This window comes from Phyllostomus hastatus, unplaced genomic scaffold (assembly GCF_019186645.2).
Source record: "Phyllostomus hastatus isolate PE091 unplaced genomic scaffold, TTU_PhHast_1.1 phas_contig_948, whole genome shotgun sequence".
Lineage (NCBI taxonomy): Eukaryota > Metazoa > Chordata > Mammalia > Chiroptera > Phyllostomidae > Phyllostomus > Phyllostomus hastatus.
The window spans coordinates 8,112,273-8,124,474 of NW_025333993.1; the positions used below are offsets into that span (position 1 = coordinate 8,112,273).

At 60.7% G+C, this 12,202-nt stretch overlaps 1 protein-coding gene across 5 annotated transcripts in view; it reads left to right on the plus strand.

Moving 5' to 3' along the window:
• Positions 1-12,202, plus strand: part of RUNX1 (RUNX family transcription factor 1) — a 207,809-nt gene that overhangs the window by 187,541 nt on the left and 8,066 nt on the right. For all 5 annotated transcript variants that reach the window (XM_045852458.1, XM_045852463.1, XM_045852461.1 and 2 more), the window contains one exon: positions 9,491-9,652. In XM_045852458.1, coding sequence (XP_045708414.1) covers positions 9,491-9,652 — 162 coding nt within the window. The remainder of the gene's footprint in view (positions 1-9,490; positions 9,653-12,202) is intronic.

Consider the following 12,202-nt stretch of genomic DNA (forward strand, 5'->3'; position numbering starts at 1 on the left):
TACCACAGAGCGAAGCGTCTCCCACGCCCTCTCCGTGGGACCCCGATCCTGATCCTGCATTGCCACAGCCCTTGCTGCCTGTCCCTGAGAGTCCTGGCCGTGGTGAGGGGGTCTGAGGCGCAGAGAGGGAGGGGGCAGAAAACCCTTCCGTGGGAGGCGCCTGCGGCGGGTGTTGGGGTGTTGGTTTAGCAGCGTGCAGGGGCACGGATTGTCTGCAGGAGGCCACAGCAGAGACCGGGAGGTCCCTCCACCCGGTGCGAGGGGCAGGCTGCTCCCTGCGGCCCAGGGAGCCGGTGCCGGCACAGAACGCAGGTGTGATCCAAACGCCCGTCTTTCCCAGAAGCCAGGGACTTCCCCCGAACCCTGTCCTCGGGGGTGACCGTGCCAAGTCCAGAGCACCCCTCCAGACGCGCCCCCGACGGGGGCCTGCCGCGGGAGCGGCCTGCTGGCGAGGGCCGCGCCGTCTCCCCTGGGAACCAACCGCCCGGCCCAGCCGACAGGCAGTGGCACTTGCATTTATAGGGCGCCTTTCATCTGGGGCTCTCGAGGCGGCGCCCCAAACACTAATTAACTCTCACACCTGCAGGGCAGGTGAGTCTGGCTGCCTCCGTTTCGGAGAAGAGGGAAGAGAGGCTGGAGCGGGGAAGGGCCCTGGTGCGCTGCCCGCACGGGGGCGGCCCTGCTGCCGGGAACCCGCGTGCCTGACCGCAGCGCCACGAGGCCGCCCGGGCCCCTGGGGAATTTCGGTCCCAGAGGCAGTGAGTGACAGAGGTGACCCCACGGTCCCTCCCTTCGTCCCTGCGGCAGGCGGCCGTCCGGCCGTCCGGCTGGGAGGACAGGTCCCTCCAAACCCTGGAGGCCTGTCGGAGGCAGGAGCCCCGGGCGGGTCTCTGCCCTGGCTGGGTGCCGGCTGCTGGCCTGCACAGTAATTGCCGGAACCATGAACCATCTCGGCCACACATGACTAAGCGGCATGTCTGCAGCCGGCGGAGACAAACGGCTGGCGAAGGCCAGAGCCTTTCCCAACCTCTTTTTCCAGGACTTGGGGCCGGTAGGAACTGACTCCTGTCATCCTGGGACCCCCCCGACAGCAGCGGTGTGCTCCCCAGGCCTGCCACCCGGGCGTGCCCCCAGGGGACGGCCCGCCCGCCCTGCTTTTGTTCCGTGTTGCACTTTTACTGCAGAGGACCGGGGGGGGGGGGGGAGGGTGCTGCGGAAGCACAGTGGGACTTTCAGGGGCGTGCCTCTTTCAGAGCAGAGAGTAACCTAACTAACGCCTGGGCCAGGAGGGCTGCTGTCACGAGTGTGAAGGTGGCCATGAGGCATGGGGCGGGGGGAGGCCTTGTGTTTGCAGGGAGCCCAGACTGGGCCTCCCAGGGGTCCCAGACGGGAGCTGCCAGCCACCCCTGGGGCTCGCCCTGACACATCACCCTGGAAACTGACTCACATCTCTGAGTCCTGAGTCACATCCTGTTGTGTGCTCCGGGGCATCCAAGAGGGCATGACACCAGCCACCCATGACTGAGGTGAACTTGGAGGACACCCTGGGAACGGCCCTGCCGGCTTCCAGGCTGAAAGAGGGGGAAAAAAAATCCTCCAGGAAAAAACCAGGGCGGCTCTGGTGGTTTGTATGGTCACCAGGCAGGTCAGCTCTTAAAAATAGACGCCGGGCCCCGTGGCAAACATAACTGTCTGGTCTTCGGTTTTAAGTGGCTCCGAAGGGTGGCCGGCCGGGCTTTCAGAGATGCCCGCTGACGGGCCAGAGAAAGGGCTGCTCACCCAACAGTGACAGCCGGCTGAGCCCCGGAGGGTCGCTGCCTCCTGGCCCCTCGCCAAGGGACGAGGCCCAGCCCGTGGCACTGTGGGGTCCCAGGTGTGGAGGGGGGGAGTTGAAAAGCCAACAGGGGTGGTGTCAGGGAAGAGCCGGGGTCTCCGGCCACCCACTGCTGTGTCCTGCAGGACCTTGAGGACAGAGTAGGGCATTTTAAGCTTTTCAAACACCAGCCTTTGGTATCACCGATTTTGTCACGGTCTCGTATTCAATCTCATTGATTCCCACGCTGACACTTATGATTTCTTTTCTTCTGCTTGCTGTAGTTTATTTTGCTCTTTTTCCCTCTAGTTTCTTAAGGTGGAAGCTTAGGTTTTTTTTGTTTTTTTTTTGTTTTGTTTTGTTTTGTTTTGTTTTTAGAGAGGGAAGGGAGGGAGATAGAGAGAGAAAGAATGAGAAACCTCAAAGTGTGGTTGCTGGGGGTCATGGCCTACAACCCAGGCATGTACCCTGACTGGGAATCGAACCTGCGACACTTTGGTTCGCAGCCCACGCTCAATCCACTGAGCTACGCCAGCCAGGGCTGTAGCTTAGATTTTTGATCCTGGGTCATTCTTTTCGGAGAGACGCACCTGGTGCTCCCAGTTCCCTCCGATCACGGCTTTCCACCGCGTCCCGCAGATGTCGTGAGCCGGGTGCCCATGTAGTTCAAAATACATTTTCATTTCTCTTGGGCCCCTCACTCGACTCGTGGGTTGTTTAGAAGTGTGGTGTTGAAGCACCAGCTATCTTTCTATTATTGGTTTTTAAATTTCAGCCCACATGGTCTGAGAATACACTCGGTAGGACTTCTGTGCCTGCGAACTCGGGGAGGTGTGGTTTATGGCCCAGAGCACGGCCTCTCTCGGTCAGTGCTCCCTGGGAGCTCGAGAAGCGCGCATGCTCGCCCTCGTTGGGTGGCCTGCCCTACGAAGGTTGGGCGGACCGGGCGGCGGCAGGACGGCCGGGCTGACCCCGCCCGCACCTTCTGCCCGCTCGAAGCGGCCCCGGCCCGGAGGGGGGTGTGGACGCCGTCGTTCCTAACCGTGCGCATGTTTCTCCTTTCTTCCATGTCGTTCTAAACACGTTCGCCTCATGTTTCTTGACGCCGTGTTGTTAGGTGTGTACATTTTAAAGATGGTTGTGTCTTCTTAAAGAACTGGTGCCTTTACCCCCGAACTTGTCAGGGATGCTTCTGAGTCAGTTTTACACAGAATCGCCGCAGCTGCACCGGCTTTCCTTTGTCGACTGCCGGCGCGGTCCCCTGACCCCATTCCGCTTACCCCAGCCTTCAGGTCCCCGCCGGGTCCCCGCAGACAACGCAGAGCTGAACCTTGTTGGTGACTCACTCTGATGGTCTCTGTCCCTCGGGTCGTGTGTTTAGCGCATTCATGTGAACGCGGTTACTTATATGGGTGTGTTAACACCTACCGTGTGTGTGAACAGTTCCGTATTTCTCGTGCCTGTTTATCCGCCCCCCCTTTTCTGCATTCTCTGGGTTAACAGCATTGTATGGGGTTCCACTTGATCGCCCCTCCTAGCGTGTCAGTCACACTTTCTGAATGTGCTCTCAGCCGCTGGCCTGGACCTGCGAACCCGTGCACAGTGACTGGGAAGCCGCACCGGTCGCCAGCGCGGCTCCACGGCCCCCTCCCCTGCCCTGGGGCTCCTGCACGTGCCCCTCCCTGACGGTCCCCAGTACGTTGTTACTATTTTCTCTGTGCACAGAAAAGCATCCTTTGCATCAATCAAGAATAGGAAACACGAGTTTATTTCACCTTCCTTTATTCTTTCCCTGACACTCTTTCTTTCATTCTATAGACCTGAGTTTCTGACCCGTGCTACTTTTTCTTTCCCGAAGAACTTCTTTTAACATTTCAGTGGGGCATGGCTGCTGGGTGAATTATCTCCACTTTTGTTTGTCAGAGAATGGGCTCATTTCTCCCCTACCTCTGAAGGTTCGTTTTGCTGAACACAGGATTCTAGGTCGGCGGCTTAGGTTGGTGGGTTTCTCCTTTCGGCTCCTTGAACATTCACCACGCTCGGTGCTCGCGCAGTCTCTGAAGAGACGTCCGAAGTGCCTCTTAGCCCGTCCCTCTCCCTGGGCCGTGCCCCTGCTCGCACGCCCCGGCTCCTCCCCGCATCCCCCTGGTCCCCGAGTCCTCTGCCGCTCCAGCACCACGGGCCCCCGTGTGGGTCGCATGCTGTGTGGCCTGCTGGGTGTCCAGGGGGCCTCTGGGGTCTGTAGTCCGGTGGCACTGATTTGGTGAGATGCTTGGCCAGCGGCACCTCAAGTATGTCTTCCATCCCGTTTTCTCCTCCTTTCCCTTCTGGTGTTTCCACTACGCATACGTTACGCCTTTTGAAGTCGTCCCAACGTCCACAGATCTTCCAGTTTTCCCTTTTTCTCCTGGCCTTTCCATCGAAAGACAGAGTTTCGGGAAGTTTCCGCGGACGGAAGTTCAAGCCCACTGACCGTCCCCTCGGCACAGGTGGTCCGCGGGTGACCCCAGCCAGGCGCCCCCGTGTCTGTCCCAAGGCATCTCTGTTCTAGAACGTCCTTCCCCATCTGAGCAGTCCCATCTCCCCACTCCCGCGGTCCGTGGTTTCTCACGTGCCGCCATCTCTGCCCCCATCACGGTCCTCCCCACCACACCCGTCCCGGTCACGGTCCCTGTCCGGTAGATCCAGCATCCGCGTCGCACCCGAGTCCGGCGTGACACTCTCCGTGTCCCTCGCGCTGTTTTCTCCGGCGCTCGCCAGAGCCTTGCTGTCCCCCGCGGGGAAGCCGGGCGTGGAGGGCCGGGGACACGGGCCTTCCTACGGGGCGCGACGCCGCGTTCGTCCCGCCAGGAGTGGGGCTGGGTGGGGCTGGCCGGTGCTCGCTGCTGCGGCCGTAGGTGCCAGAGGCTTCACGTGCCACCCACGTCCTTGTCCTCGTCCTCGTCTCTGTCCCCGCTGTTGTCTTGGGGCTTCCCTGCGCGCTCCTCCTTGGGTGGCCCCGCGGCGCTCCTGGCTCTGGCTCCTGGCTCTGGCCCGCAGCCGTTCCACTGGCTGCACCGAGACCTGGCGGAGTCCCGGGCGGAAAAGGCCGGGAGGCCTCTCCGACAGCCCCGCCCCCGACGCACGCACGCACGCACGCACGCACGCCAGACCGCAGCCCCCGGAGCTTCTCCTGCTCACCCCTAGATACACTCGGCTTCCGGCCATGTGTCAGAATCACCTGGGCAGTGTCCCTACCGGCTCAGGGCCCCGCGACCTCCGCGTCCAGCACGCAGGCCTCAGGGTGACTCCCTGTGTCCCCGCCTCTCGGGACCTCGGGGTGGCGGTTTCCCTCCGAGCTCGATTCTCCAACAGACCCAGGAAAAGTCACGGATTATCAGTGCATCAGCTTTTTTTTTTTTTTTTTACTGTAAAGATGGGAGTGATGACTTTCAAGCCCTTTCCATTGCAGAGCAGAAGTAAAGGGCAGCAGAACCTGGACATGAACCACGGGACAGGGTCACGGGTGGCTCCGGAGATCTTGGGTGCTGTCGCATCAGGAGTTCACTTGCTCTGCTTCCTCCTCGAGTGTGTCAGGGCACACCTCCCAGCTGGCCCCGGGCCTTAGCCCCACCTGACCCCTAACCCCGCCCCCTCTGACCGCATTGCACATGGAAGAGGGGGGCTCGCGATGTGGAGGGGGCTCTGTTTTCCGCACTGTTCGGTCATTGGAAAACTGAAAACCGCCCGTCCCAAACTGGCCTGGGTACAGCGGCTGCAGCAAAACTTCACGTGCCCTGGAGACAAGCGGAAGCAGAAGGGCTTTGATTTGAACGGTCTGACCCCACCCCTTCTTCCTGGAAAGGCGGTCTGGTGGAGATGCACCCTCGCCTTCTCCATCCCCACCTGGGGTCTCCAGTTTTCAGGGCTCTCTGCTATCTAATCTCTGCGGCCTTTATCAGCCGGTGAGCAGCCTCCTACCTGAGCCCCACCCCGGGGCAGGGGTGCAGCCTTCCGCCCCGCAGAGATCAGCGAGGTCCCCTGGCACGCTGGCCTTTCCCTTTCTAGTGCCAGAGCCATAGACGTTGGGCAGGCTGTGCGTCCATCGGGCCCCACACTGTGGGACCTGCTCAGGCAGCTGCTCTCCCCGTGCCTCCCCGCTGCCCTTGGAAGTGGGAAAACGACAGATCGCGTCAGACGGGCGATGCTCGCAAGGCCAAGTAACGAGTGTGCAGTGAGGCCAGGTCCAAGCCGGTCTCCTTCTGTGACTTGAAGGAGGGGCGTCCCGTAATGCGCTCCTCTCGGAGGTAGCCCTGGAGCGAGGAATAAACACCACCAGCCTCTCAGCTGGGACGTGGGAAGCGGGTCCCCCACTAGCTCCCACTCGTGGAGGCAAGGGCTGTCTTCACTCTCCACTGAGTCCCCAGAAGAGGAGCCCCGGTAAAGCAAAATGCTGGCAGCATGAATAAACGAGGAAAGGAATAGCTTCCTGACCCTAGGAGTGAATGAGTGAATGAGTGAATGAATGAATGAATGAATGAAGCAACTCTCAGCACAGGAGGACGCCTTCCCAGGCGTCGCACAGCCCTGGGGTGGTCACTCACACCCGACTGCCAGCTCCCAAGGGACAGGGCCCTGCAGGTCTGGTTCCACAGGCTGTCACCAGCCAAATTAGCACATGCCCAGTGCAGAGTGAGTTTTCAGTAGCCTTCGGCCCTTGCTGACGGCGGGTCTCGCCGGAGACGGTCCCTCCAGGGAGCAGCAGCGGCCCTGCTCTCTGCAGGATGCGTGTCGGCGACGGCTCCCCTGGGGGGCGGCTGCTTTGCTGGGCGTCCCCCTCCCGTCCCTGCCGCCTGCTCCTCCCCGGACTCTCACAGCCGGTATTACAGTGCCGTTCCTCGGCCCTCACCCCGCCCGCTGCGACCCCAGCCCTGTGTGGCGCACAGCTTCGGCAGAGACACACGGCGCGGGGTGGGGCCTGCGTGAGTCAGAGCCCGGCTCTGGCTCTAGGGGCGGGGCTCGGAGGTCGTCTCCTGCGGCAGATGAGAAGAAGAAAGTGTGAGCCAGTGATCCTCTCGGCCGCCACACAGACAGCCCCACCGCCCCCATCCCCACCCCCAGCGTGGCGTGTGGGGGCCCCCTGGCCCTGGCGTTTCTTCACTTGCCTACGTATGTGCACCCGTGGGCCCCCCAGGACAGGACTAGTCAGTCACTGCATTACAGACTCAGCATGCACCCTGTTCCGGGCCCTTCACGTCTTCGTTTTAAGTTTGGTTTTTGTTTCCCATCGACAACACACGCAGAAGAAAACACCCAAAGATGCGGCAGGAGAAGCTCGCTGTCACCACCTCCTGGCCCACCGCCGGCAGTGAACCCGGGTGCGGCCCGCTGCCACCCCCAGGGGTAAAAACGGATCACGGAGACGGGGGTGGGGGAGTCCCTCGGGTGTCCGGCCCTCCCCCCCCTCCAACGCTGGAAAGCCAACTGGCGGTGTGAAGGGAGATGTTGACTCGCAAACCCTGTGTTAAAAAAAAAAAAATCACAGAACTTAGACTTTAATCATAAAGATCATTTTACCAAAGCATATTTTTAAAAGGCTGTGAAACATTATGCAACGTTTGCATGGCTTAATTATGCGTTTAGAGCAGCCCAGCACGACTGTTTCCCTGCAGTAAAACATGACGGAGCATGAATCACGGTCTGGGGCCTTGTGCTCGCTGCGGCCCCAGACGCGGGGCGAGGGGCGGGGGCTGCCCGCACGGGCCGAGTCACCGAGGGGCCGCACAGCCCAGGGGCCGCAGGACAACCTTCTTCTGTTTGCTTTTCAAATGATTGCGGCACCTGAGGACTGCAGAGTCCCTCCGCAGGCGTGTGCAGCCAGGACACAGGACGTCTTCCAGAAAATACCCGAGTGCTCGTTTTTTTTTCCCCTACTAGAAGCAAAATACCTGTAGTAATTTGGGAGTCTTGAACACTCCGCCGTTAACTGTCGGCTTTCATTATGGGGGACACTGTCGGCTGTGAGGCTGCAAGAAATCTCTGACTGCAGTCAAACCTGCATTTTCCACATTTTCCACGGAGTTCGGAATGGACCAGCCCTTACCCTTTGCCAGCCCTGCAAATTCTCTGAAGTTCAGAATCAAATGGAAACCTTACTTTAACATCAGATTTCGAAGAGTCTACGGGGAAATAGCTGTCCAGGTGTTTCACACTGACAACTCCAGTTGTTTTCAAGGAAAGAAGGGCATGGGTCAGTGTGCAGGGACCGAGGGGCCGCCGCAGAAGGAGGAGGGGAGGCCTCGGGTCCCCGGGGCCTGACTCGGTCACGGACCCGGGCGGCTTCGCAGGGATGAGCAGCCACGGCCGACCTGTTTGGAAATCGCGGGGCAGAGCGGGGTGTCCCTCCCCAGGAGGAGCACCCCAGTGCGGTGTCGCGGCACACGCGGAACGGACACCGGTCGGTTCCCCAGGAGCGCCGTTCTTCCTGCGCTTGTTCCCAGCACTCACTCCAGTCGGGGCCGAGCACCCTGGGGGGCTAGTCTAGTTGCCTGTCTGCTCTGCCCACAGAGAAGGCGGGACACAAGGAGAAAATGAAGGTTTAACCCTAGAAAAATGTAAAGTTAACTTCTGGTAGGACGGTGCTCAATCTAAATTTTCTTGCATGTTTTGCCTAACAACAAAGGGCTTTTCTTTCTCCTCCTTTTCATCTGCGAACAGCACGATGCTTTTGAGAACAGACTCCCACAAATGCTAGAGTCAAATTTGCAAAGTCCTTTTCACCCAAATCTTCTGAAGTCTGACTTCTCTTGTCTCTTCTCTACCCTGGGCCTCTTTTAATGGCAATCTGTGAAATACCCGCTCAACCTTCTGCCCGTGACGAGACGCAGCGCACGCTCCCCGCCCCCAGGCGTGGGGACCAGGCGCCCGCTGCCCCGCCAGCCGCCCAGCCAGACCTGCTCTTCCGGCGTGCGGGGCCGAGAGCCCACCCAAGTAGGGACCACTGAAAACCCCGCGGAATACTTTTGCCTCAAGTACAAAAAATAAAACCTCCATTCTATTTTGCTTACGGGGCACAGACAGATAGGTGGTCATCTGGGTTCATAAAATGGTTCCGATGGTGACAACTGTCAGTATAAAATGGTCCTGGTGGTGACACCTGTCAGTGTGAAATGGTTCCAATGGTAACACCTGTCAGTATGAAATGGTTCTGATGGTGACATCTGTCGGTATGAAGTGGTTCCGATGGTGACACCTGGCAGTATAAAAGTGGTCCTGATGGTGACACCTGTCGGTATGAAATGGTTCTGATGGTGACCATCTGCAGGGCCAGTCCAGCTGGAACAGCCTGGGCAGCTGACACACGCTGTGGTCCATTGGTCTGAACGCCGACGTCCCACCTAGAAGCGTCCCCACTCCCCTCGCCGCTCTGCACCTGATTAATTAAACAAAGCCTTCGCAAGGGACGGCTGTCAGAGGGAAATCCCCAAGAATCAAACACACACCACATTTCAGGAGCTTGGGGGGAGGAATCATTGAGCCAGAGCAAATGCGTGGACTTCCATAGGCGTATTAACACCGGTAACCAGGGCGCACGCATGCGACGCGTAGAAACAAGTGTCTAGTTTCCTAGTCAAGAGACCTGTCACTCTGAGATCGCCCCCCACTTCGCGTGTAACCGGCCTCCCCGACTCTCCGCAGACACCAGGCCGATCCAGCCCTCCCCGCCGTGGTCCTACGACCAGTCCTACCAGTACCTGGGCTCGATCACCTCGCCTTCCGTGCACCCGGCCACACCCATCTCGCCCGGACGGGCCAGCGGCATGACGACCCTCTCTGCCGAGATTTCCAGCCGACTCTCAAGTAAGCTGCTGGGCGACACACCGTGACACCGAGCTAGAGTGGGCGGCTCGCGGGACGAGAGAGGCCAGGGGGGGGGGGGCGGTGTGTTTAGTGGGTGAAGTGTCACGGCCACACACCAACCGCCCTTGACACCCAGGGGCGGAAGGGGCGTGGAGACGAGGACCCCTTGGGCGCCCCAGGGCTGTTGGTGTTTCATGAGCAAAGGTGGCCTCCGCGGGTTCGCAACACGAGGCCAAAGGCGTCAGCGTCTGGAACTCAGGTGGGACGGGTCCACCTGCCACGGGCGCGCTCTCCCAGGTCCCGCGGCGGCAGCAGCACCCCGGGGGACCCGTGGAGCGGGAAGCGCACACAGCCCAAAGGAGACATCTCCAGCTAACTGCCGCCCACAGCAGGTTGGAGGAGCCGCGTGGAGAGCTCGGGCGTCGCGGTTAGCGCGACCGTTGTTAGTGCGAGCTCATTAAACATCAGTCGTTTCGCCCAGCGGACCCTGGGCTTGGCAATCACCTTTGCTCATGGGCAGGGGAGTCGGAGTTACGGAGAAAAACTCCTTTGCTGAAAGCAAAAGGAGAGACTCCATTTGAGGCTTTGGAACGGGAGCTGGACCGAACTGTGGAACGAGCTCAGGGCGCTCCTGCGTTCTGGAGCCTGCAGACACACGTCACGTGTGTCGGGCGGGGGGAGGGCGGCCGTTCTGCCTTCTACCCTGGGGCCGGATTGCAGCCGACTAGGGGCAGAGGCGTCGTGTCTGGCACTGTGAGTGTTGGGTAACGCTGTGCGGGCCCGAGAGCCGCGGCTGCCTGGGTCTGCACCCAGTGCTTCAGCCTCTTCTCGGAGCCCCTCCATGGTGGCACCCTGGGCATCTGGGGCCAGGCAGCTCTCTGTGGGGGGGGGGGAGCTGCCCTGTGCAACGCAGGGTGTTTGGCAGCATCTCAGGCCTCTACGTCCCAGCAGCACCCACGCCCCCATCACAGCGCACAGTGTCTCCAGACGTTGCCAGATGTCCCGAGGGCCCAAACTGTCCCCGTTGAGAACCGCAGCCTTCACGTACTCTTGGGTGCTGCCGTGAAACAGGAACGCCCACTCAGTTCCCGGCCCCCATGTGGTTTCCAGCCATCGGCGCCAACCTCTTCGTGGCACCTGCCGGGCTGCAGAGCCGAGGAGGCGGCGCAGGAGCCGGGACGTCTGTCCAGCTTGTTGTCCCAGAGGTTCCATTCCCTCGGGACCGCGCCGACCCTGGAGGCACCGGCCCGCTTGCACCGGCTCTTCCCAGGGGAAGCGCCGTGCCCGCTGGCTGGCTGCGGCCTGCGTCTGGGACCGCTGCTGTTGTCCTCGGACGTGTCCCTGTTGTGGGCCCGCCCCTTAGAATGCGCCATGTAAGTCAAATTCCTCTGAGTGGGCGGCACCCGAGATCTGCAGCTTATGGTCCAAGGGCCCCAGGGGCCAGCCGCTGCAGCTGACCGGCGAGCGAACATGTGGGTGACCGCTTCCCTAAAGGAACGAGCACCCCCAGGCCCCGCATCCCAGTCACACTAACGGGCAACCTGAGCTTCAGGCGCCCGAGCAGGAGGGAAGGACGTTTTACGGCACGCGGGTGTGAAGTGGACACCAACCAGGTCCCGTTCCCACCCCGCTCTGCTGGCTCGGAGGGAGGACCAGAGAGGACAGCAGAGGTCAGCCGGGAGATGTGTTTCAACTCGGCAGGTTGCCCCCGAGACACAAGCCTGGGGCGCAGGCCCGAGGACTGGGGTCCTCTGCTGCGGGCAGGCGGGGCCGGGACCCACAAAGCAGCTGCATGGCCCCACTCGTGGCACCCAGCACCGCTCAGGGGGGCTGGCCCCTCTGACCCCACCCCCAGGCCGGTGCTCTGCCCACCTCCCAGTCCCCGGCCCACCTGGGCCGCCTTCTGCAAGGGGCATTCTGTCTGTCTGTCTCTTTGCTTTGCAGACAGACTCCACACCTGGTCTGGAGAGAGTTGTCATCTGGAGGTTTTCTTTGCTGCTGCTTTTTTCTTTTTTTTAAAGAAATTAATGTCTGGCTGCCAACCTGGGCGACAGAGAGCATGCATTATTCTGAGTCGTGCAGAAGGTCCTTTGGAGGCAGCCATTGTCCTCCGCTGGGGCCGTGTCACCCTCGGGGGCAGTGGGCGGGGCCGCTGTCATCCCCGCCCACCCGCGGAACGAGGACTTGAGCGGCCGCAGCAAATGTTCAGCCCCAACGGAGGGGAAACACTTCCAACTAAAACACCTGAACCCCCTAATCCCCAGATTTCCTCCCCCTTTAAAAGCTCCCTGCGTGTATCGGGGTCTGCCCCCGTCCCGCCACACTGGTGTTGAATACGGGGCGCCAGGCCAGCCCGAAGGACAAGCGAGCTGCCCCAGGTGTGTGACCGGCGAGGTCTGGCGGGGGTATCAGACTGGGCAGAAAAACGAAAACCAGTATTTGAATAGATCATTTGCACCTGAGCACACCTCGAGGGCCGACGTTGCCTGGTTCTCACGTGTGTGTAAAAAGGATAGTTCGACCACATGAAGCGTCTTTTGCAGAACGACG